The sequence below is a fragment of the Pelodiscus sinensis genome, chromosome 7 (genome assembly GCF_049634645.1).
Source record: "Pelodiscus sinensis isolate JC-2024 chromosome 7, ASM4963464v1, whole genome shotgun sequence".
NCBI classification, from domain to species: domain Eukaryota; kingdom Metazoa; phylum Chordata; order Testudines; family Trionychidae; genus Pelodiscus; species Pelodiscus sinensis.
Genome location: NC_134717.1, coordinates 67,369,726 through 67,396,317, shown reverse-complemented (window position 1 = coordinate 67,396,317; position 26,592 = coordinate 67,369,726). Strand labels below are relative to the sequence as shown.

At 42.2% G+C, this 26,592-nt stretch overlaps 1 protein-coding gene across 4 annotated transcripts in view; it reads right to left on the bottom strand.

Annotated features, from left to right (window-relative positions):
- The window catches only part of MYO1B (myosin IB), a 197,340-nt gene that overhangs the window by 110,432 nt on the left and 60,316 nt on the right, over positions 1-26,592 (bottom strand). For all 4 annotated transcript variants that reach the window (XM_075934204.1, XM_075934205.1, XM_075934206.1 and 1 more), the window contains exon 3: positions 26,005-26,120. In XM_075934204.1, the coding sequence (XP_075790319.1) occupies positions 26,005-26,120 (116 nt within the window). The remainder of the gene's footprint in view (positions 1-26,004; positions 26,121-26,592) is intronic.

Sequence of the window (26,592 nt, the reverse complement as noted above, 5' to 3'; positions counted from 1 at the left end):
AGATCACTCCCAAAACAATCTTATTTTTATCCTGGCTTCTATCCCTTTCACGATAGTAAAATACCCTCCTGCATGTCATTAACAATCATTGACTAGCTGATGATTTTCTCTCTTTATCCTTAGTCGTCAAGAAATCTCAGAGGGATAGCTATATTAATCATAGAAACATAGAGCTGGAAAAGACCTCAGAAGGTCATCAAGTCCAGCCCCCTGCTCTAGGCAGGACCAATCCCAACTAAATCAACCCAGACAGGGCTTTGTCAAGCTGAGACTTAAAACACCTATAGGGATGGAGACTCCACTACTTCCCTAGGTAACCCATTCCAGTGCTTCACCACTCTCCTAGTTTTTCCTAACATCCAACCTGGACCTCTCCCACTGCAACTTGAGACCATTGCTCCTTGTTCTGCCATTTGTCACCACTGAGAACAGCCTCTCTCCATCCTCTTTGGACGCTCCCTTCAGGAATTTGAAGGCTACTATCAAATCCCCCCTCACTCTTTGCTTCTGCAGACTAAACAGACCCAGCTCCCTCAGTCTCTCCTCATAGATCATATGCTCCAGCCCCCTAATCATTTTGGTTGCCCTCCGCTGGACCCTCTCCAATGCATCCACATCCTTTTTGTAGTGGGGGGCCCAGAACTGGACACAATACTCCAGATGTGGCCACACCAGAGCCGAATAAAGGGGAATAAGGACATCTCTGGATCTGCTGGCAATGCAATGCTCCTCTTAATGCCACCTAATATGCCATCAGCCTTCTTGGCTACAAGGGCACACTGTTGACTCATATCCAGCTTCTCATCCACTGTAACCCCCAGGTCCTTGTCTGCAGAACTACTACTTAACCGGTTGGTCCCCGGCCTGTAACAATGCTTGGGATTCTTCCGTCCTTGTTGAACCTCATCAGATTTCTTGTGGCCCAATCCTCCAATTTGTCTAAGTCACTCTGGACCCTCTCTCTGCCCTTAACAGTATCTACCTCTCCCCCTAGCTTAGTGTCATCTGCAAACTTGCTGAGGGTGCAATCCATCCCCTCATCCAGGTCATTAATAAAGATATTGAACAAAACCAGTCCTAGAACCGAACCTTGGGACACTCCGCTAGAAACTGACCGCCATCCTGACATCGAGCCGTTGATCACTACACACTGGGCCCGGCCTTCTAGCCAAGTTAAAGTTATAGATTAACTTTAAACAACAAGTAGTCCTGTGGCACCTTGGGGTATATCTAACAAGTATAATAACTGACATTATTCCAAAATATTAAAATGTTCCTCTACATGACAAGCCTTTATTTCAAAATAATGTTGAGCTGGAGGACTTCTTACTCCAACTCACGGTAACCCTCATTTTACGAGGAGGAAGGGAAGTCAAAGGAAGAGTGTTTTTCCTTTGACTTCCTGCTGCGTAGCCAGCACCAAAAGTCGAGATAAGCTCTTTCAGCTTCAGCTACACAATTGATGAAGCTGAAGTTGTATAATTTGTTCTAACTTTAGCCCTGCTGTGTAGACATACCCTTACAGACTAACCAGAATATATAGAATCATGAGCAAACCCCACTTGATTACATGAACTGGAGTGGAAATAACAGAAACCAAGCATATATAAAAATAAGAACGGAAGTACCTGTCAATTGTAGGACCCATGTCAAAGAGGCTAATTAAGTGGGCTGGATGTCTCCCATACATAAGTTTTGGTGTGGAAATGCTCCTACCATTAACATCTGCATTTCCACATCAAAAGCAAGGTATATGAGACATTCAGACCACTTCATTAGCCTTATTAACATGGCTCCTGCAATTGACAGGTACTACTTCGGCTGCTATAGATCTCTCAGTTTCTGTTATTTCCACTCCAATTCAATGTGGGTTTCGCCCACGAAAGCTCGTGATTCTATATAATTTTGATCAGTCTGTAAGGTGCCACAGGACCACTTGCTTTTTAGTCCTCAATGTTTGTCTCCATAACTTCTCTCTCTCTGACACGCTTTTCTCCTCTCCCCCCCACTTTCAGTTACTTAGCATGTTTCTGAGCTAATCAAACAGCAGTGTTTTCTGTCTCCTTGTCTCTCCAAAGCAGGTGGCGGATTCTACCCTCCAAGCTGCCTCCTCCATCTGGAACAACCTCAATGAATCCCTGATTCTTTTCAGATCCCACAGTAAGACCTATTACTTTGTTTTGGGGTGTAACTTTTAACTCATTCTCTACTTTAAAAAAAAACCTATTTGAGCCTTCTAATTTTCTTACACTTAGTCACTCTCTTTGAAACTCAGACATCATAATCCTTCTGTTCACAAATAAGCATAAACTGTAAACTATTTTTGCACATGTAGAGACAGTGCTTGATATTTTTGTTAATAGAATAGTGTTAATTAGTAAACTGTAATTTACCAGGTTTTAACATTATTTCCTTAATAATGTTGTTCATTCCAAAACATCTGAATAGGTAACAGAGAAGGAAAGAGTGTCAAAGAAAACAAGGATTACAAACAAATCAGAGCTTCCCTTCCACTCTGGAGCTGGAGGAAACAAAAAAACCCAACTGGATATCAAGAATTGTAGTGCCTTGATCCTCTAAAGACTAGGCTACAGAAGAGTGCTGTGCAAATTGGTTTTGAAATTTTATTTTTCAAAAACACTAATTCAAATATTGTTGGGAAGGGAATGAAAATATTCAGCTATACAGGTTTAAAAAAATACTAACACCATGTTAAAAAAAGGTATTACCTGATATGCACTGCAACAGTGTTTAATCTAAATTGCCCTGAAATTAAAGCAGGCAACTATAAAATAGATGTAGCATCGTCTTTACCATTTTAAAAATGCCAATCAAAATAAGAATAAAATCAACTGATGTCTAAACATGAGTATTAAGAAAACTGTAAAGTATGTTGAGGCACAAGGGACAATCACAACTAGTTCCAACAACTACTTCCAACCTGTAAGTTTTATTGAGGAAAACTCCTAAATTTGTTGCTGTGTGGATTATAAACACGTCAGCAGGAGCATTTTACCCAAGTATTGTTGTTTTTGTTGGACACAGCTAACTGTATGATGTTATCATGCATATAACTAACCTATTGTGTTTTAAAAGTAGCCTTGGTTTACAGCAGAAAAATTCTGTTCATTGGTCACAGAAAGAGAGTTAAGCAGGGCTGGCCTTACCATGAGGCGAACAGAGGCAGCCGCCTCAGGTGCCAGACTGTGGGGAGGCACCACTGGGACCCAGAGTATAGAATATTGTGTCTGCTGGTGGTGGTCGTCATTTGAGCTTCCCGCCTTAGGTGCCAAAATGTTGTGGGCCAGCCCTGGAGTTAACTTTCAAGAGCAAAACACTTGACGCACAGCCTTCTTTCAGGGTCAGAGGAGCTTTTTTGAAAGCCAAGTGTTGTAAAAGGCTTCACACTTATATCCCCTCGCTCCACTACAGACTTTCTTGTTACTAGTTAATTCAGACCTGTTCTAGTTAGACTCATGCCACCAAAGGAGAGCCTACCTGTCATATCTGGGTGTCTGGCTGGTGAGTCTTGCCCACATGCTGGGTGTCTGGCTGGTGAGTCTCACCTCATGGTAAGGCCAGCCCTGCTTAACTCTCTTTCTGTGACCAATGAACAGAATTTTTCTGCTGTAAACCAAGGCTACTTTTAAAACACAATAAGGTTCAGCTAATCGCCATATTTGGGGTCAGGAAGGAATTTTCCTCCAGGGTAGATTGGCAGAGGCCCTGGAGGTTTTTTGCCTTCCTCTCTAGCATGGGGCACAGATCACACAGAGGATTCTCTGCATCTTGGGGTCTTTAAACTATCTGAAGACTTCAATATCTGAGATATAGGTGAGAGGATTATTCTAGGAGCGGGTGGGTGAGATTCTGTGGCCTGCAGTGTGCAGTGGGTCAGACTAGATGATCATAATGGTCCCTTCTGACTTTAAAGTCTATGAGTCTGTATCTTCCCCAGAATAAGGCAGAAGTTCACACATGTTCTGGGTCAAGAGATGCTTTTTTAACTTTAACTCCTGTCAAGGGAGATTGGAGGCAAACTAGTGCTTCACACAAACTAGTGCACAACACCCAGCTCTCCCCAGCACACTACATATACTCAAATAAGCCTTCAAATCCCACGGGAACTACTGTGTTCCTCCCCACGTAAGGTAAGTCGAAGACACTTTGGGTATGTGTGTGCACTGCAGGTTGGACCTCTTTGGTCCGACACCCTCAGGACCTGACCCATCACAGGTGAGGGATTTTGCTGAACCAAGGATGGTCATTTCTGCCCCCCCCCCCCCACCAGCCCCCTCTAGCCCTGGCCCCCGACCACTGCCCTCCCAGCTGGCTCTCCCCTCACTGGTCCCGCTGCCCTACCAGGCAGTCTTGATACCTCTGTGCATTAGGCTCCTGCTGTCACGCCCAGCTCCTGTACCAGGCAACCCCTCTGCCTGCTGGACTCCCATTTCTGAGCCAGGCAGCCTCCACACATGTGTACACATCAGGTTCCTGCTGTAGCACCCAGCATCCCCGCTGCCTTTGCGCATCGGGTTCCCACTGCAGAGCCTGGCTCCTGCTGCTGCGCCAGGCAGCCCCACAGCCTCTGCACCGGGCTTCTACTGCCAAGCATGGGGCTCACATAGCCCTGCCAGGAAGCCCTGCTGCCAAGCATGGGGCTCCCTCTGCCCTGCCGGGAAGCCTTGCTGCCCTGTCAGCTTGCAGTGCTCCCTAGCACTAGCCTGCCACTGGGATTCTCTGGTCCTGGAACATGTTGCTGGAGTCCCAGTTAAGAGAGTTTCAACCTGTACAATAAAACCACGCAGTAACCCATGTCAACGGGCTCAGGTTAAGGGGCTGTTTAATTGCAATGCAGACATCCAATAGGTGCACAAATGCCTGCTGAAAAGATAGCTCAGCATCTTGGGAATAGGGAAAGGATAGTTTCAAACTACCACTAAATTCCCAGTTCCCTGGTTTTTCCTCCACCAACTGCCTTTCCCCAGCCAGTCTCTCTCTACAGAGGAAGCTTCCTTTTACTATTATCTCCTCATCGGCTTTGTCCTTACTCATTGACTCTACTCCTAGGGAAAGGGGTTTGCCCTTCCATTAAGAGGAGATCATAGCTCTATTCCACTGGGAGTGGATACAAATAGGTGACATCAAAAAGAGCCAAATAGGCCTAGCTTTGGCTAGTAAATACCCCATGGCAAATTCTAACTTGAAACCAGGAATGAGTCTCCCAGCTGGAGATCTTTGTAAATTATACTGGTGGTGCCCAAGTGACAAAAATCCATCTTTAATCAGCTCCCTTACTGACACTTTCAAAAGACTGGCCAAAGAGCTGACTGGCACAGGGACTGAGATGTCATTCCCTTCAAAATACTGTTGAAGCACATTACAAGAGCCAAGAGCATTAGGCTTGCTCTTCTTGTACCGGTTCTGTGGATAAACAAGAGGACAGGTCAGTCGCCTGTGCTGTCAATATGTGCAAGATTGAAATGAATGAAAGCATCCATTTTTATATATTAAACAGAATCAACATGGGCTGGTTCTGGTTGTAATTCTGTACATCCCAAACTCATTTAACATGGCTGCAGTCACAAAGGCGCTAAATATATTTTGTTTTACATATGAAACAACTTCCTTGTTCCTAGCTGGAATGAATCTCTATTTCCAGTGTAAAATGCCAACAACTTTATGAAATAAGCTTCTCAGCAAAGCGGTTTGTTTTGTTTTCCTCTATCCTTAGTCCTCTTGCTGGAAACAAGGCTGACAAGCTAGACCCTCAAAACAGTAGTACTATCTTTAACGCTACCTAGAGGTAAAGGAGGACTCATTTCAAAGGACAGTTTCAGAGGCACAGCATTATCCAGGTTAATTGCTGATCAAGGAAACAAGCTCTCACACATCTAACATATAGTAGTGGTAGCTGTGTCAGCCAAACTGACACTTCACCATTTGAACACACATAGCTAAGCCTGTTAGAGCACTAGTAAAAGTATTTGCAATGTGAGATACTACAGGGATTTGAGACACATGCCCTTTTTTCCATAAAACTGTAGGAATAAAAGTTGTTTGTGGGTTTTAAGAAATATATTGGGCCATACTTTATTGGGGGGGGGGGAAAAAGAGACGGGGGAGTTGGGGAAGCAAAGTTGTTCCGGACCTTAGCTAAAAGTTATATGTAATCTAACAGTTTGCTTCCCAACAGAGCCCTAACACTAGGTGCTGGGTTATCACCTAAGCAGCTACTGCCTTTATGCTCTGGTTTTATTATAAAAGTATATTTTGGGCTTTTTTAAATAAAATACAGATACTTTAAGAAAGCTACCTAATTTTTGTGCTAACAAATCACTACTGTTTACTCTACTGAGCTTAACACGAGTGATAGCAATCCAAGAAAAAAAACTTTGTATACTATCAAGAGAACTATTGGCTGAAGTTGTGTGTTTTTATTTAACCTTTTGGAGCTTTCTAATGTTTGCTTTTATAGCTTCACATTCATTTTGACATATTCCATTATTCACTGACATATCAAGAAACATGTATGTATTTATTGTATGACAGCTGAATAGGATAATAATGAAGAAAAAAAACAAATGATTTTTCCTTGCTATATTTCAATAAAAGTTTAACTAATTCATTGTTTCAGCTATGTATCAATGGACAGACCAAATAAACACCTGCTGAATTATAATAATCTTGCATTTAGTTTAAAGCGAAATAAAGCCTTTTCTGTACTGGAAATTTCAAAACATGAACATTCAGAATATCTGTATTTGGACTCTTACTCAGGGTTTCTGCTGAAGTGTTGTATTGAAAATAGCACATCTTTAAATATTATTCAGACTGGTAATGCTCCAAAATTTCTACTGACTAAGACGCATTAAATGCCAATAGCCTAATCAGATATTCATTTAATGTGTGCAGTTCAGCTTATTTATTCTTTTAGAAGAACAATGTATTTTAAAGCAATTAGTTACCATTTAAGTACAGAGTTAAGCAAAATCCTCCTGCCCGGGGGGAGGGGGAGGGAAGAGGAAGAGCATTATAAAATATCTTGGTTTTTCTCTGTAGAGGGAACTATCATACAATGTTTTTTAAATGGGCACACCCAAGACACTAGCATAGTTCAGATATACTGTTAAAGCACCATCAGAGGCTGTTTCTATTACAAAGAGAAACCCCAACATTGCTGCACGGGTACTGTAGATAAGTTAAGTATCTCCAAGTAGTTTGCAAAAAGAAAAGGCTGCCTGCCTGGTGACTCTTCTCTCCAAAGTGACTTTGCAAGGGGGTGTTTGCACAAGCACTTAGTTCACAGCAAGCGGTGTTGTAAATCTACTCTGCACTAGCCCACCACGCACTATGTGTCCATGTACACTCTGCTACCACGCATTGAAAGATTCCTAGTGCGCTATGATCTACTCCTATTTCAAAGCTGTCAATCAAATCACACAAGGAAGCTTTTGGTGCATAGCAGCAAGGCCCACACAGACACAGCGTGGGGCAGGGTAGATTTATATCCCAGCTCGCCACAAGCAAAACTTTTATGTAGACAAATCTTAAAAATGCGAGGTTCCACGTGTACTGCTGCAGTGATTTCTATATATGTTATGTGCTGTTTCAAAGAAATGTGTGGGAAGCACACACTTTCAGTTGCCAGCCCCACAAATTCAGGCTTGGGATTAGACAATAGAAGTAGCTTCTTTCTTCCTAATCACCATCCCCTAGCAAGAAATCTTATAGCCCGAATTTTGCTCTCAACAAAATGTACATCCCCATTAGTGTCCCCTGGAGTCTGCCCAACTGTAACTGAATAGGACTTCGTCAATAATTCTGTGGATGCACAAGTATCTGTACATTCCAGCTCATTCTCTTAGGTGAGCTCACTCGGTATTTCTAACTGGAGCAAAAAAACTAAACACTGATTTTTGTCTCTAATGAAACTAGACAGAACCTTTAATACACATGGGGAAACGGAGTAATAAACTGCCTTTACAGTCGCTTTTCAGAATACAACTACACTTTAAAAGATTTCATCTCAAAGGACAGAGCCTGATTTAACATGAGTGAGTCCCAATACCCTGAATATATCCATAACAGCTATATCATCTGATGCAGAAGGAACAACTCCTAGTATGCAGCTTCTGTAGTTCTGCCCATTGGAACCTCTAAAAATAAACACTGGACTTACTCAAAGTTTGTACTTTGCCAAATATAAAGGAAGGAAAGCAAAACAGCTCATTAGAAAAAGTATGACATGGCTTTGGTAAAGTATTTATATAGCACTGTGTAAACCTCATCTCTGACCACAAGAACCATTTCTATGAACAAGACAGCTATTATTATACCCACCCAATCTTTGATTTGTCTGCTGACACTCAGCATGGATGCCAAATAGTGATGAGTTTTGTGATGTGGACAACAAGAACTGGAGTGGATCAGGAATATTTCATCTGAATTATTGCTCACATTATCCCCTATTGGCTAGGCTCCCTACTTGGACTACATCTCCCATAATACACCCAGAATCATGAAACTCTCCAGCTTCTCTATATTGCAGCCTTAGTCCTCCAGTTAGCCTCCACCCATGGGAGATAATGCATACTAGGGATGTAAGCAACTAGTTGACTACCCAATCGAGTAGTGACTCGACTATTCACTTCCCCTTATTGCTGCCTCTATCCAAGAAGCAGCATGGTGGGGGGAGGGGGAGGAGGACCAGGAGCCAGCTTAAAAGCTGGTTCCCCCCAGCACCATCTTCTGGGTGGCAAGGGAGGCAGAGGCATAGCGAGTGACCGGCACAAGCCCTGGCTGATTGCCAGCTTGCTCCAGGTCCCCAACACTGAACCTCTGCATTGTAAATGTATTAAGAGTTTCTGGGCTCTTAATTCATTTAAAAACCAGAGGCCCAGCAAGGGAGAGGCAGAAGTGCAGTGGCTCTTAATACATTTAAAAAGGCAGCACCACAACAGGGCTAGCTCCCAGCCCAGAAGCTACCCCTGTTGCAGCTCTGCAGTTTTCCCCCTTATTGACTAAACGAATAGTCAATGGAAATTCCATCGACTAATCGATTAGCCGATTACCCACAATTTAACATCCCTAATGCAGGCCTAAAATACAATTACCATAAGGCAACAAAAATGCGCTTTAATGTTGATCTGACTGTAAAACACGTTTTGACTGAATTCAACAAAATGAAAACATTTTAATTTCAGGAATATCAAAATGTATTATTTCATCTATAAATAGCAAAATGAAATGTTTTAATATTTTTATTCAGACTGTCAGAACTTCTATAAAAAAATAAAAAATCAGTTTTATATCCCCTTTGTGGATGAAAATAGTGAAATACAAGTTAGACATCTCTAAATCAAGACTTCCCTTGTATGACAACATTCTATCTCATGATCAAACACATCCTGTTTCCTCTCTTCCCAAAAAACACAAACTTCCTGGTTTTTACTTAAAGATGCAATGATCTGATAGTTGTAGCGCTTAGCAACTAAAAATCCGCTCTCCAAGGTGTAAAAGCAAGAAAAGTATAAGAGAAAGTGCAGTTTTACAATAACTTATCTCACTGCAATTTAATTCGATGGTTTTTGATATATTAAATCCTTATTTCTACATCATGAATTTGTGTCTTTAACAACACAAAATCAAACAAGTACACAGTTTGCTGTGACAGTAAGTTGGAAGACTGTTCATCTTTTTATTCATTTCATACCATAGGACAAGCTTTTTTTCTCCAAACAATTGTATTACTCAAATGAGATCCTGCCCCGTCCCCCAACCCCACCCCAAAATCAGATGGAACCTAGTGGAGACAGTTGTATATGAAGAATAAGATTTGATGGGGAAAGTCTTGCCTTTAAAGGCTGCAGTGGAGATGGAGTTATTCCAAAGGTTTGCTGCCTTTTCCTTTATGCCATATTGTTATTTAAAATCATGTCAAAGGTTCCCAGCATAGCAGATGGGCATCTGTTTGTGTGTTATAAATTGCAAGGGAAAAAAGGCACCATTAAACAGAGACATTTTCAATGAATGGCAGCTGTTCTTAATTGCAGGGGAGATCCCAGCCCTTAACAGTACAAATTGCCAGTTTAGGAAAGGCTTGATGTGAAGACTGATCCCTGTCTACAAACTAAGCACAAGATAAGGTGTACGTCTCTATATTTTTTTAAACGAATAAGCTACTCACCTACAAACAAAATCACTGCTTTAATTCGCCTGTTCCTCACTGACTGTTTTTAAAGGCTCATTGTTCATAAAATGGCTCAACATGAAAGTCACCATGGAAACTACTAGAGAATATTTTTATAAAAATGAATTAAATATATATTGAAAAACTGAATGCACTGTTTTAAATTGCAAAATTGATCAGAATGTCAATCAATTCTCTACACAAAAGAGCTTCACTTTGCATAACAGTACAAAACAAGTAGGTCTTGCTTCTAGCACAGATTTAATGACAGACACACATTAGGAAGTCTATTAAAGCTTTGTTATTTAAAATATACCGTGGAACATTTACTTGCTCATACATTATGAAAATTACCTTACAAATTGTCAAAGTTGAGGTACTTTGTGTGCTGCTGTTCCTTGTTTCTAACCAATTATCCATTTCATTCACAAAATTTTCCAAAGGTTAAAAAATTAGAGAGTCTATTTTATGTGCCTATGTGATTCAATGAAAAAAATCTCAGCGTTTTATTTCCTAAAAATCATGAGAGCTGTTAATAACTCTATCCAGATGTTCTAGTTCCAGGAAAACCAAGGAAATGGGATCTGGCAAGAAGTGCTACCATTAGTAGTTTAAAGTACTAGAGCTTCAAAACACATCTTCAAATAGCCACAATATTAAGTTATTTTTAGAAAATCTTGGTTGTTTAACAAAATCTAGCTTGAAAGCTAAATTCTTCATGTTCTTCCTAAATACAGACCACCACATTCAACTTGATGTGTAAAGGGAATAGAGAAACTGTTGTCATAGTTAAATTAATTATTTTAAATATTTTTATGTATAATCAGATGTGACAATGAAGTCAAGTGAACCACAACAATGTATACAGTAGACATGAGTAACGATCTGAAAATAATCTAGAAACTAAGTTACTCTGACAGGGATCTATGGTTCAAGACATTTATTAAGAATCAATACAAGAGGGTATTTTTGATACATAAAGATACTCACCCAATTAGAGATATGCCACAAGCATGAAAAGAGATTGAATGTTGAGTTAAACATTTTCTAAGTTAGGGTATATTCAGTTTTTTAATTGATCCCCACAAAAGATAGTCATATTAACAAAGAAACACAGTCAAACATCCTTCATGGCATGTATACACTTGACCCTTGCATTGATTTTTTTTCCCCAGCACACAGCTTCTAAAATGAATTTGCACCAATGGCAATATCAACTGATAACACCCTTCTGTCTAATTGCAACAAAACACTTCAAATGCGAAATGTGGCTTTTCAAGGATTCAGGTATGTTATGGCACTATTTTTGTCAAAGTTAGAAAGGATGTTTTTAAGTGTTGTGTGTAAAGCTGACCTCACTGCACAGTAGTTAAGTGCATATACATCAAATAATAAATATTTTCAAAAGTACTGAACTGATTTAAGAGTTCAAGTCCCCACTGTAACTCAATATGACAGACGCTTCTGAAAATTTTACCCATTACAATTTGTGCCACTGTGGCATTAGCCCCTTTTGAAGAGAAACAGTAATGCTGCATGTAGGAGAAAGACTTTTGCTTCCCTAGTGGGTAGTCTCAGACATAGTATTAGAATCTAATATTAATTGTAATTAAAAATAGAATGTTCATGCTCAGATTAATTAACTTTTTGCTAATGCAGACATATGCTATAGTGTTCAAGGAGTCAGTTGTTCCTAAAACATTCCCTGTACACACAATTTAAAAAAAAAAAAAAAAAAAAGACACCATGATTCTGCTGCACTCCAACATTACCCAATAAGCTCTCAACACTCAAAGTTACAGCAATAGCTATAGCCCCAGATCTTTTAGAATCACCCATGAGCTCAGGACCAGCTGTAGGAAGATAAGCTCCATGGGGTTGTCAGGACAGCGCTGGCTGCTCCAGGACCACCCTTTCTACCTGAGGGCCCCCCCCCCTTTCAGGAGCACAGTGCTGGCCTCCCATTGCCCAGGGACCTGGTGATCTTGTTGGCTCCCCTGACCATGAATTAATTTGAAGCAGCAATTAATTATTCAAAAAAAACCTGATGATTTTAAAAATAAAACTTTTTTCCCCTCCAATATTTAACTCTGCTGTCAGTATAAGTCAAAATGCTAATCTAAAATCTCAGGTATAAGCCATTTCTACCACAAAAACCTCTAGGATTTAAATTTCTGAAAGTTGATCATCATAAAGGCCAGAATTTCAAATGTATATACCTACCAGGCATTCTGTACATGCATAACCACTACACTGACAAGTCTCAGAAGGGTAGCTGTGTCAGTCTGTTTCTATGAAAACAACTACAGGTTGAACCTCCCTGGTCTGGCACCCTTGTGACTTGAGTGGTCCTGAACAAGGGAATTTGTGGGACCAGGGGAGGTCAGCCTCTCCTGGGGCTCCCCCTCCTGGCTGCTGCGCTGGGAGAAGCCAGAATCTGACCTCCTCCACCTCACCTGCCTGCTTCTGCTGCCCCCAGCCTATTCACGGGGCTCTGCCCACACAGGATGGTAGCTGCAAGCAGGGTTCCGCGCCCCTGACCTCCTGGCACCGTATAAGAAAGCAGCCACTCCTGGGGCTCCCTGACCCCACTGGGCCGCAAAGGCTCCTGGGACTTCCTGCCTCCATCCCCCACGGTCAGCAGTCTCTCCTGGGGCTCTCTATGCCCAGGTAACTGGCTCTGTGGGCTGCCACCCACCAGACTGGCTCCATTCCTAGCTGCTCTCAATCTCTGCAACCAGGGCTCTCTTGTCTAGCAACATGTGTCATCCTGCTGGACCATGGTGTTGTCAGATCACAGAGTCCCAGACCAAAGATGTTCAACCTGTAGGAGTCCTATGGAACCTTAAAGACTAACAGATTTATTTGGGCATAAACTTTCATGGGTAAAAACCACTTTGTCATGTGCAACACACTGAGGGATTGTGTTTATATTCCATCTTCACAGACAAGGCCAAACTGTTATAACACAATCTCTAGAGACATGACGCTGTGCTGAAAATGCCAAGTCCTGTGTACACAAACAGTTATAAAACAATGACAGCATAAATGCACTCCACAGCTGCTGGAAAAGACAAGTGTAGACAAAACTAGGGAGCACCTGATGAGCGTCCTATTCTCCTGAACACAATGAAGCGCTCAGAATCCTATGGCCTCTACAGTTTTCTATGCTGAAAAAGAAAGCCTTCATAAAAGCAATTCAGCAACCATTTTTAAAATGAACATTTTTTTTTTAAAAGTTTACATTTGAAATGGAACATCATTCTGAATGTCTGGCTTCCAGACTGCCTTACTCCTTGGATGCCGGATGCATATTTTGCTCTGCCTCTCAACCACCGCACATCCTGTTTCACAGCAATTCCTATGTTATTACATTTTTAAAACACTGACTTGTGTGCTTTCCAATACCAACAATTAATCAGGAACTATTTTTTATCTACTAAGATTACAATAGTCATTGCCAATAGCTCTTTGATGGCTGTGATGGCAGGGTTGCATTTATACTCCCCAAGATTCAGTTAATACAAATCCTGCTCAAGATTTGATGGACAGCTAATTTACTGTTACATGCAAGAGAAATCCTTATGTACGTCTCAAGTTCTGGAGAAGCCCATGAGTCGCTCCTTGAATCCTCTTCAAATAATCAAATGTGTCATTTCAGCTATTTTATATTTACAAGTGGACAAAGGTGCAGTGACAGCAACCAAACTTCAACTTCGTACCCAAGCCTCCCATTCTCCTTCACATCTGTCTACTGCGTAACAAGGGTTAACTTTGGATTACAGACTTACTCCAGGAGGTTTGAGTTGTCCAAAATCTATGGGTACTAACATCACACAGTCTGAAGAGCCACTATTCTTATACAGCTGTCAAGTCATCATAACTCTCCCATCTTCCCATAGCTCTCCTTTCCCCCAAAAGGATTTTAGCAAGTCTGCCATCTAGTGATGCAGATGTATTAAATTTAAACAAAATATAATGATGCAGCTCATAGGTGGTGTATCAATGGCTAAACAAACCACAGAGCACTAAGCAACCTGAATAGAGCTAGAGGGGGAAAAGGCTCCAATTTTTAGCTTCTGACAGGAAGACTCTGACCAAAGGTCCTAGAAACCGCCTTCCTCCCCAAGAACTAAGCTAAGACCATGGGGCAGCAGTCAAAGCAAACTGAGCAGCAGAGGCAGAAACACCAAGGAAATGGATGGCAGAAAGTAGCAACTGCATTTCTTGAAGGCAATGGACAGCTCAGCGGCAGCAGCAGCACCTTTGAGAGTGTGGTGCAGAGAAGTGGCTGAGCTCAGCAGCATGGGCTGAAGCCCAAGAGGGAGTAGCAGGCTACTCAAAGGATGTTGATGTGGGCCCTTCTACCCCACATTTAAAGCTCAAGTCCCCAGGCAGCAGTGCCCTGCAAGAATCCTTGGACTTCTCCAACCCATAACAACCAACCATGAGTGATAAGCTGGGAAGAAAAGTCGCTCCCAAAGGAGAAAGAGGCTGGACTAAGGATGTTAAGAGGCAGGTAACTGGGTAATTGTGCAGTCAATACAAAACTGTATCGATTACATGATTAGTCAAGAAGGGAGGGTGTTCAGAAGGAACTACCCTGCTATGGATCGTCACTTTAAATATAGTAAGAGCTGGGTGCGCAGGTGACACACCAGGCCAGAAGCCCTTGTCCGCGGGGGGTCCCAGTGGGACTTTTAAGTCGGTTCCCCCCTAGCACCAGCTCCTGCTTCCCCCTCCCTTGCTGTCTCTGATAGGCTTATCGGGTAGTCGACTAACTGACTATTCTTTTACATCCCTAGCTGGGACTACTATTAAGACACCAACAGGGTAGCAGTGTTACAGCACAATATTTGTTAACCGTTGGCTTTTCCAAATTCATTCTGTCACCTTCTCCTCGGTAAATTTCTCTGTCACAACCCCTGGACTCAGCATTTGGGAGTGGAGAAAAATTGCCCGTCCGCGATGCCCAAACTGGTGCATATCATTTCGCAGGTTTCAGGGTGGGGGTGTGAGTTTCTGTTAGTTAAATCTTTAAAGAAAATTGAACTAGGCCCTTTTTGTTGCCTATATCATCTATCAGAAGGAATACACATAGATAGACCAACTCTGTGGCTAAATACACTTGGACAGCTTGAGGCAGGTGGAATCTTGAAGGGGCGGGGAATGGCTGCCTTCAATACATTATTTGTTTATTCATAAATTCATAGAAGTCTTTCTTCGGTGGACTGTGTTCCTAAAGGATGGGCGTGGTACAGTCACAATACAGTTCAGACTAAGGCACTCTAGTCTATATGTTTACTAACACCCCCCTACCCTAACAAATGGATAAAGGTTTTCAGAGTTTGTTTTTCATTAAGGCATCAGTAATGAAGCAATTACGTTTTTCTGGGCACTTTAAAATGACTTTTCCAAACTTTCAAATATTTGGGTTTCTTTTCACTTTAACATTAAACCACCAAATGGACAGAAATGTAAGATCAGTTTTCTGATAGTGACAATTCTCAGTAAGAGTACACATTTAACAACTCTGTGGTTACAGATATGTACTGTCAACCTTAACTCCAATGTAAAGATTTTTTTAATGGGAATTCCATAAATACAAATGTTGGTTACACTGGATCTAGATGTATTTTTTACTTCTGCATTTATATTCCATTAAACAAAAGAAAGTTTGTCGCATAATTACAAGTGACATTACCTGTCATAAAAGGGGTAAGTAGATTTTAGGAAGAAAAGTCATAATGGGATAAGGAATCTGGCTAGTCTCAAACTATGAATTGCAATCAAAATGCTTTGAAAAGGTCAAATATGCACATCATATGTGGTGTAGCAAATTGGCTTTGATGACAGCTCTTTATAGATCAAATAACTAAGGTATGTTTGTTAAGAAATTTCACTGCCTGGTGAGACTATTACTATTTAAATGTGTCACTCATCATGATACCATATGACAACAAGTTATAACCCAGCATCCATGTCTCAAAAAGATGTAGTTACTCTGAAAGGGAAATCCATGAAGGATACCAGCCAGTAGTGGTCTGGAGTTGTTGGGCAAACTCCCTCTCTCGCTCTGCTCCCACTGTTGCCTTTAATGCCATTAGCTGCCATGAAAACAGCTAACATAAAACAGGACTGTAGGTTTAGGCAAGCAGCTTGCTGGCCTGAGCAACTCTTTTGCTGTGATACTCTGCTGAGCCTCTGGAGTGTGGCCAGAGACCAGCCTTCTGGGGAGATAGGGAATTGGGAGAACCATCCACAAAAAGGAAGCAAAAAAGTTAGACAACACAAAGTGTAGTAACCCATTGGCAAGGAAGGGAAGAGATTACAAAATAAAGACAAATATTCAACAGAGACATTGAAATGGAGATACAATGACAACTGTACTAGAACACGGGAGGAGGAGACTATAAACTATGGTGTATACCATCCCCCACTGGCAAGGAACAAGAGCAATTACAGTTTGTCCTAAAAAATTAAACTGCGTGGTTTTTATAGCAAGAACATCAGCTTTAAATGTACAAGCAACAATTGCCCTTCACAGCTGGGCTTTTATCATGCCCTTGGGACAAAAATATTTGCTTTGAATCCAGGAAGAAAAAAGTTACTGTAGCCTTGGTGTTTCTGAACACATGCAGTCCTAGAATGCCAACAAAAAACAGAAGCAAAAAAACCATTTATATTCACTGCTTGCACTGACTCTCAGTAGCTACGATTTGAAAGTGTCATAACTATCAATAGTAGATGTTATTGTGGCCATCCATCCAAATAAAATGAGTTATTAGAATGAAGATCCTTCAAACTGGAAGAGGACTTCATTTGTTCATCCACACAAGCCTAAGATACCTGAGGGCCAATGTTTTCAAACTTGGGTAGTCAGAAGTGCTAAGTTCCCACAAATCTCACTAACAGCAACAGGAGCTGCTGGGTGCTCAGCATTAAAAAATAAAAGCAGACCAATTTTACACAGAAACCCGCTTACATATTTAGAAGCTTAATTCCAGGTACCAGGGTCTAAGCATTTTGGCTCAAGTTACTAATTTTGAATGGTTTTCTCTGAGAATATAAGTCTCAGAGGGGTAGATGTGTTAGTCTGGATCTGTAAGAACAAGGAGCAGTCTTGTGGCACCTTAAGAGGCTAACAAATCTATTAGGTCATGAGCTTGCGTGAGTAAAACCCACTTGAAAATTGTTTTTAAGGAAAATTACAACAGGCAGCTGCACTTTCAATTGTTTGGAAACTTGATTACACTACTCAAATATGTACAAAAATTATCTGGAGATAAAACAATTCCTCTAACCTGACATGGCCTGATAATAAGCTGCTCTTGAAAACACTGCCGTTTTTTTCCAACAATCACACATCTTTGCTTACATCTCAATTAGTCTCTAAGGTACCACAGAACTACTCATTGTTTTTAAACTTATTTTGAACACCTTACAATATAGACAAGAAATGCAACTCTCAATGAGCATGCATAAATAGCTAGAAAGCAAAACTAAGGGACCACTTTCATGGATCACTCTTAAGCAAAACAGATAGGTCCCTTTTGTTATTGTTGTTGCGGGGGAGGGATGTAAAAAAAAAAATCACTCCTATGCTTCTAAAATGTAGAGAAAAAAATCTTTTCATTGGAGATGGGGAACAGCATGGCACAACAGTCACAGCATCTGAGGGAAGTGAAACAGAGGCTACCAGCCATGTCCAGTGGCGCTGGGGATGTGTGACCCTGGCTTAACGTGTTTTCCACTATATACACTATTTACAGTTTGATTCAATGACTCTCAGCACCCTCACTATAAAAATTGGCCTTGCTCCCTCCACTCCGAAAGTGCAGATGGGCTTTTATTAATATTCAGGAGGTTGTGACTCAGACAGGAGGTGAAACCGGGAAGAATCTACTCTATAGTCTCCCTTAAGGAAACTGTTACCTTTACCCACCTTTACCCACACAATCCGAGGACTCAAAGACTGCAGCCCCTGCCTCCTTCATTACCTCTCCCCACCAAGAAACAGTCATTGGAAACTCTATAAGTTCACCCCTCAAGGACCCCTGGGCCACCTGTTTCTTACAGCTTTCGCTATGGGAAGATAACAGTGTCACAGAAAAATACTGTATCACTTAAGTTCTTCTAAGGGTACGTCTACACAGCAACGATATTTTGAAACAACTTAGCCTGCATCTACACAGCAGGCAGTTATTTCAAAATAATGTCAAAATACTGTCAAATTAGAGGACTTCTTACTCTGACTCCTGAAACCCTCATTGTACAAGAAGTAAGGGAAGTCGGAGGAAGAGTGCTCTATTTCGAAATAAGTGCTGTGTAGACACTCCCCATTTCAAAATAAGCTATGCAATTGACATAGCTCAAGTTGTGTAGCTTATTTCAAAATTAAGCCTGGCTGTGTTGACGCACCCTAAGTGAGTAAAATGCCAGTTAATTACCTGAGCTAAATGAGCAGACCAATGGAAAGAGAATAGCATAAACAAGTACTTCCATGCTGCATTCAAGAGTTCATTGAAATGGCATATTATGCACCACAAAACTAAGGACATGTCTGACGATTAAGGGTACAGACAAAGACGATAGGAGGAGGGCTGAGTTAGCAAATTAGAAAAAAATCCAATGATCAATTTCAATCCTAATCATAATTATTAGCCTCACGCACATTCCTAACAAAAAACAAAGACTCCAGGACGGGCCTTGAAGACTACACAAGCACACATGGAGGGGGGAGGAAGAGTGAACAGTTAGAGCCATTTTGTTTACTCTTAAGTCACTAATTTAAATATTCCCCATGTCATTTATAAATAGAAATTGCCACTCAGAAATTGCCATTCCTGTCCAGCTCAGGTTCAGGGACTGAATACTGCAGCATGCATGTTCAGGCTTGGGCTCCAGCCTAATGGTGAACGTCTGAGCTGCAATTTCTAGCCCAATAGCTTAAGTCAACTGACCTGGACTCTGAGACTCAGTAATTGCCATGTAGATGTAGCTCCGGTGCCCTGTAAGAAACATGTTTGTCATCTAATTGCAGTTTCTAGTGGACAATTGTCAAATAGGGATGTAAGAGAATAGCGACTCCACTAATCTCTCCCCTACCTTGCCGCCTCTATCAGAGAGAGGCAGCAAAGGGAGGGCAAGCAGGAGCCAGTGCTGGGAGGGGGGAGCCAGCTTAAAAGCTGGTTCCCCCAAGCACCGTCTCTGCAGGGAGATGGGGCAAGGCAAGCAGAGATCCTGTCTGGGGCTCCCTACTGTGTCTGCAGGCCAGATCCTGTGGCTTGACAGGCTGGGTCCAGCCTGTGGGCCATATTTTGCCCAGGCCTGATGCAAACTATGGCTGCATGGGAAAACCCCACGGAATACAGGAAAACCCCACGGAATACACTGTAAAGGCCACAGTGCTGAAGGCCACAGTGCAGGCTGAGAGGTCGTCTGCGATGCCAAACCAGGAAGCACCAGGTGTGGTGCCGATGACTACACTGGTCCGAGGGAGAACAGTACTAAAGGGATGTGGGCCAGACTTACGCTGGCCAATGCCCAGGATGGAGAGCAGCACTACGCTCTCTGGCGCTGGGAGCTGTTGAATGAGGGCAACCTTGGAGACCATAGAGCGCATCCATGGCAGCAGGCTAGGGACTGGCAGTGGCCTTTAGGCCTACTCTGAGGCATTGGAGACCAGCTGTTGGGAGATAATACCTAGTGCCGGGAGAAGGATCAGGACCTGGAGGCTCTGTGCTCACCTCCTGAATAGCACAGTGCTAGAAGGCAGTGGCAGTGCAGGGAATGGTGCCATCCAGATCTGTCCTTGGAACATCAACTTGAGCATGGTGAGTGACTTGCTCTAATCTGCTGAGGCTGCCCCCAGAGATCTACGCTTAGACTCCAGTGACATGTGGGCTATAGTATCCAACCCCTGTTTCTCCCTCACTAACCATGTGGGGCTGTTGGGTGTTTTTCTAATTGACCACGCGGAAGAGTGCCTGTGCTGCGTGGAACACGTCTGGGATGGCGGGAACCTGGATGCCTGGGGAAGTGATGGGGAATAAGGAAGAATGCTCTATTCCACCTGAGATGGTGCCTTGTCCAGGACCTTGTCCTTATCCGTTGTTTGTTTGGATTTCTCCTTGCATGGGTCGAGGGAATTGTCCTTCCCTGCCTTCCTGGTCCTCTTCCCCAGGATCTCTGAAGACGCCTTGCGCCAACTAGTCGACAGTGACAGGAAAGTGCTCTGCACAGAGGCACTAGTACTTGGGACTGAGTCCGAGGGCTGGTCTTGGGGAGCTAAGGCAGACTCCATAAGTAGTGCCTTCAGCTGGATAACTCTGTCCTTCATGGTCCTAGGTCAGAAGGGCCTGCAGATACGGCACCTGTCACTGGTGTGGAACTCACCCAGACAACGAAAGCATTTGCCATGCAGCTGGCTAATTGGAATAGGCCTGCAGCAGTTAGTGCACAAAGCTGTGGGACTGGGGCATGCCCTGTACCCAGGCCGTGTTCTAGCAGGGAAACTAACTAACAATTAGATCTAACAATTAAAAATAGAAACTATTTACAAGTCAACAGGAGGGAATTAACCGAAGAGGAGCTGCTGCTAAGGCTGGAGCAACAGTGCCAGGCACCGTCACTGGTAGCAAGAATGAACTGGTGAGGGAGGGGCCTGGTGGCATACCATATAGTACAGCATGTGTGCTCCAGGGGGCACTGGTGCTGGTCCCCTATGGATTCTCCCCATGGAAAGTCTTCTAGAACCAGTGCATGTGGCGAGCACACATACCTGCATTGAATGGACATGAGCAATCACCCAAAGAAGTGAAAACTGTGTCCGCAGGAGAGCATCCCGTGCCAATATAGCAGTGGCGGGGACAGCGCTTAGGTTGCTGTAACTTGTATCACTCAGTGGGGTGTCTTTTTCAGACCCCTCCCCTGTGCAACAAGATTTAGAACCTTGAGTTTTTGTTTTTGTTCCTTAATAGTTTCTCCTTTGTGCATTGATGATAAAGGATCAGCCAGATGGGAGAGGCCAGAGTTCATCTCAACTGTCAATGTTCTTTAATGGCAACCTCTTTGACCACAAGTATCAAAGATGTAAAAAAAGATCCACCGGCACACTATCACCTTGGTTAAGAGATGGGAGATCATGGGCCCTTCGGTCAAAATAATTTTTATGCTCCCATTTTCTATTTTCTTTCCTCTAATGCAGGGGGAACCTTTCTTTGGTCATAGAGCATTGACCCGTGGTGGGGAAAAATGAATTGTGGGCCACACACAAGTGAAAAGCAATTTGTATGTGAGGTTATGTGATCGTTGACTAGTCGTTGACATCCCTAATTTGTTCATGTTTTGTGCTACACTACTGGTGCTGAACCTATGCTGAATGGTAGTGTTAGAATTTGTATCTTTCAAATGAGGTATTAAATGTGCATAGTGTTATGCTTCAGTTATTTTAGCTGCCAAAAACCTGAGGATGCATCCAATTTACTGAACTATTAAGCATTTGTAAACTGAGCCATAATCTCTTCTCTGGTTAGTCGTCTTCCTGTTTCTACTGTGGCATCCTTATTGTTCCTTGCCACAATCATAGGCGCACAACATCCTACCAGCTGATCTAGTTCCCACTGTATATCAATATTTAAGTATGCACAGTGAATGGTTGTATTTGAACTAGGGGCCCTGGAACCCTAGGCTATATTTAAATGACACTATATTAAAGAGGAAAAGTTTTTAAAGATCCAAATACCGGCCTGAACAAGAGAGATATTAACAGTTAACCTTACATTTAAACATTTATTCTTTGTGCCTACAATTCCAAAACAGACTCTATAAAGCTGGTCTGAACACCACCATTTTACAGTTCTCATTACAATAGAATGACCATATAGAATAAGATGCATACACTGTATTCAGTTCTCATGACAAAAACAGGCTACCAGTACAAAGCAGAAAGCTTGCCTAACATGTCTGCAATCTAGCAAAATATTTGGTGTTTCCTCAGTTTCTTTTCAAACTGATATGCAGCATAGACAATTGTCAGTGTATTCCTCCATGAAACTCTATTAAAAATTGTCTATTTAACATGAGTTGCAAAATGTAATTTTTGTATAGGAGAGGAAACAAATAAGGCAAATATTTGGACACATACCAGCCAAAGGAAAATGATGATTTTGCTTGTCATTAGTTGGCTCTGCATCAAAACTGGCAATGAAAATTACACAATCAAGATTCCCCTGGCATTCACTCACTCAATGCTCTTTCACCTCATCTATTGTGAATGAGTGGATTTAAAGCATTTAAATTCCTGAAATTATTGCCGAGTCAACAGATTGCCCATTTGATTATATCTTTTCACAATTAACAAACATAATTTACCAATATTTTCTTGTCAGTTTCAAGTTTCATTACTGTTCTGATCTGTGTTTTTCCATTTTAAACCATTCATAACCTCCCCCATTATTCTGAAACTCATTGCCCTTTGAAACCTGACAGGTGAGCATTCTCTAACCAAGGTAGAACTTCTGCATAAATTTGAGATTGACTTGATTGGACACTGCAGAGATAGTGGACTTTCAGGAAGTAGTGGGCTTCTTATTGTTCGTTTTAAATAAAGTCTATTGTATAAAGTCACTTCCCAAGAACAGAAGTGTTCGGAAACATAAGATTCATTATATTCCTGGATTATAAATAGGAACTACAGGTTGAACATCCTTGATCTGGCACCCTCGGGACCTGACTGGTCCTGAACCAGGGAATTTGCTGTACCAGAGAAGGTTCCCTCCCACAACCCCCAGCTGCCAACTCTGGGACCCTACCTGCACTGCCCCTGCTGGCCTGCCTGCTAGATTGCTGCCTTCCAGGCTCTAGCGGTATGCACGATTATAGGCTGGCTCTGGCCCTCAGGGGCTGCCAAGGGCTTGGGCTCTGGTTCCAGCCCCACGGCAGCCTGCAGGCTCTGGCTCTGCTTTCATAGACTGCCCAGGGCTCTGGCCCCAGCCCCACACTACCACAGGCTATCATCAGCCCAGTCCTGCACTGTCGGGGCTGCCCCAACCCAATCCTAGTGGGTTGTGGGGGATGCTGCTGATTCCAGACTCACTGCTCGGGGCTGGCTCCAGCCCCAGCTTAAACCCTCTACTTCAGCCCAGCCCCTCCTGGGATTGCCTTCCTGCCACTAAGATACCAGGTTCTCTGATCCAGGGGCATCATGGTCCAGCAGGACCACGGATATTGCTAGACCAGAGAATTCCAGTTTTGGGAGGTGCAACCTGTAGTAACTAGCCCTATTTTTCAGAATACAGAATAACCTTAAGGAGTTATTCCCTCCACCACACCCCAGCTGAAAGGGTTAGAGTTAGCAGCTCTATTGGCACGCAAATGCCCCGAAGTTTGTAAACTTAGACACATCTACACTTACAGTTTTACATAGAAATAGCAGTCAGGACATAAAAACTATATAGCAATGGCACTGAAGAATATAAAAATTCACACTTCTGAGCATCGTAGCTATCCCAATTTAATTCCCAGTGTAGACACAGCTCGGTCAATAGACAAATACTTGTGTTGACCTAGTTTCCATTGCTTGAGGAGGTGGAATACCAACAGAGGCAAAAAACACCCTTCCATCCCTGTAGGCTGTGTCTACACCACAGAATTATGCCAGCATAACTTCTGGGCTGTAACTAGGCCACTGTAGTCTTCATGGTGTAGATATGTCCTTAGTTAACCAGTTCAGGTCTAAAGAGGTTCCAAACTGACAACAGCATATTTGATTCTGTTCTTAGGTTAGTTTTTATGTCAAACAAACATGTATGGTCTTTATCACATCAGAACAGAACAGTACATAGCACATTTTCCATCTCGTTTTAAAATACATTCTAAAAATAAGGTGCTTAAAGTTTTGCTTAAGTTCATATTTATGCACCCAGCAGTTCCCTTTGAGCATCAAAATGCACATAGATCAGCACTAGTAGCAGTATCACAGTAGGTGGGGGATGGGAGAAATCACATCTACCTCACTTTTACCAAGAACTGAAGGGGAGGTTGAGTTATTAACCTTGTTCTCTGGAGAATATTTTATCTTGTTTTAACATTTAAGAATCAAGCTAGCTGCTGGTACCTTGCTGGCCATGATAATTTGTGTTCTATATAATGTCCGCTAACAGGGATTAAATCCTTGTCCCAGCACATAAGAGTAGGGTGCAGAATTTAACCACATTTAACTGTGGGAAGCCAAGCACAGTGTCTTATTTGAGAAGGATTAGTCAGATCTGGCACCAACAACTTATTTTCTTCATAATCACATTTGAACATGATAAACTATAGAATACAGACAAGGCCTTAAACCCTACTGCAGTGAAAAACACTGCAAGTCCCATGAGCCAGTGGCACCTCCCATAAACCCCAAGTACAAGCTTCATGCCGGACCCACGTGCAAAGCCATGTCCCCCCCCCGCCACCTCCCTCCAGGGTGTGCAGTGGCTCCTTCTGGGAGTGTCACAGGATCAGGACTTCCCGAAATAAGTGCTGCCCCATCCTGCACCCCGTGAACCCCATCTTGGAGCCAGCACCCATACCCCCTCCTGCACCTCAAGCATCTGCTCCAGTCCCGAGTCCACACCTCTCTGCCCCAGCCTCCTGCACCCAAACATTCTCTCAGAGTCTGCACTCTGCCCAGCCCAGAACCCACTCCTGCAACCAAACTCAGAGCTTGCATCCCCTACCCCAGGCTGAGCCCAAAGCCCCGCCCACACTGCGAACCTCTCGGCCCCAGCCCAGAGCCCAGACTTGCTCCTGAACCCCAACAGCCCAGTGAAAGTGACTAAGTGTGGAGTGAGCAGTGCAGAAACTCAGGGACGAGTGGCTCTCACATTGAAGAGTTTTTGCCACTTCAAAAATAGTGACAAGCACTGCCCGCCCTACTGCAACTTCTACCAAGGGATTTAAAAAGAAAAATGACTGAAAAATCAAAACAAAAACAAGCCTCTAACTATACATTTTCCTACCTTCAAACGCTGTATTGTTTCAATTATGTAAAAAGGAGAATGTGTGGCAACTGAAACAGTTTAGTAAGATTTTAATTCTATATTATGTATACATATACATAAAAGGAAAAAAAAGAAAACACAAAAGCCCAAATCTTATCTCGAATTTTAATCTTAAATTTTCTCTCTGAAGTTAAATTAAAGCTGTAATCATCAAATTAATTGAAAATGTGCCTTGGATATCTCTTTTCTTCTCCTCACCTCTTCCTGGCCTCAGATGTGTGTCTGTTTCCAAGTGCAAGCTCAATCTTGTAGAGAATCATGAAGTAAATATAGTTTACATGAATTACTGACATGAGTGGTTATACAAAGGTCCTTGCATTCTGAAAGCTCCCTGTGCTCTGAGACACATCTTACAGTCAAAATGGGGAGTGCTGGTAAATCTCGCCACACAATAGAACTTTAAGTACTTCCATTGTACATCAATAGCATCATTACTGGAAAATATTTAGGGGCTTCTGCTGCTGGTTTTTGTTTGTTTATTTAGTTTTACAATGAGGTAAGAGATTATCACTGAACAATTACCAGGAAAAAAATCCACTTACCCACATATAGGATTTAAGAACCTAAATATGAAATGCAAAAATAGGCACTACATGAAAAATTTCAACTTTTCCCTTAAAATAGAAACCTGCAATTAAATTTTGCATACTTTGAGCTTATAAAACCCAGAGTAGATAAAAACATCCTACCCTATGACATAAGGAAGACAGCTGGCCCCATCTGTTTCAAAGCAGAATGGAAACTAAGCTTTTGCACCATACTTACATGTGAGGACTGAGTTCATAAAAGTTTCTGTTCCTGTATTCTTCAACTTTCTCTGGTGAATAAATGGGTAGCGCTCTGTATGGGTTTATTGATACAACCACACTGCCAATGTATGTCTGTAGGAGAAAAATAAGGCAGAATGCAGTGTTTTAATACTCAAATATAAGATTTTATGAGGACTTGTCCTTAAAAAAAAATCCATGTTTACTGTTGCATTTAATTCTTCAGTTCTGTATTTCAGGAAAATGTTCAACATTTCATGAGAGAAAAAAAGGGTGGGTTTTTACAACAAATACATTCAAAACATGCATTTATAAACTAAAAGGCTTTTAAAATCTCTCTCAAGGGCTCTAAAGGTGCTACAGAGATAAAAAGAATAAACACCAACACTGCTGGTTGACTTTTAACCAGATCTTTCTACATTGTATAGGCAGACTGCTCCCAGTTTAACTTAGGAATGTAAAATCCTGTTTAATTAATTAACCAGTTTACCAATTAAACGCGACAAGCAGGGGGGCTGCTCTGGCCAGGTTGGAGAGTCCCTCACCCACGGCAGGCCCTGTAGGACTGGAGAAGCCCCCTTCCTGC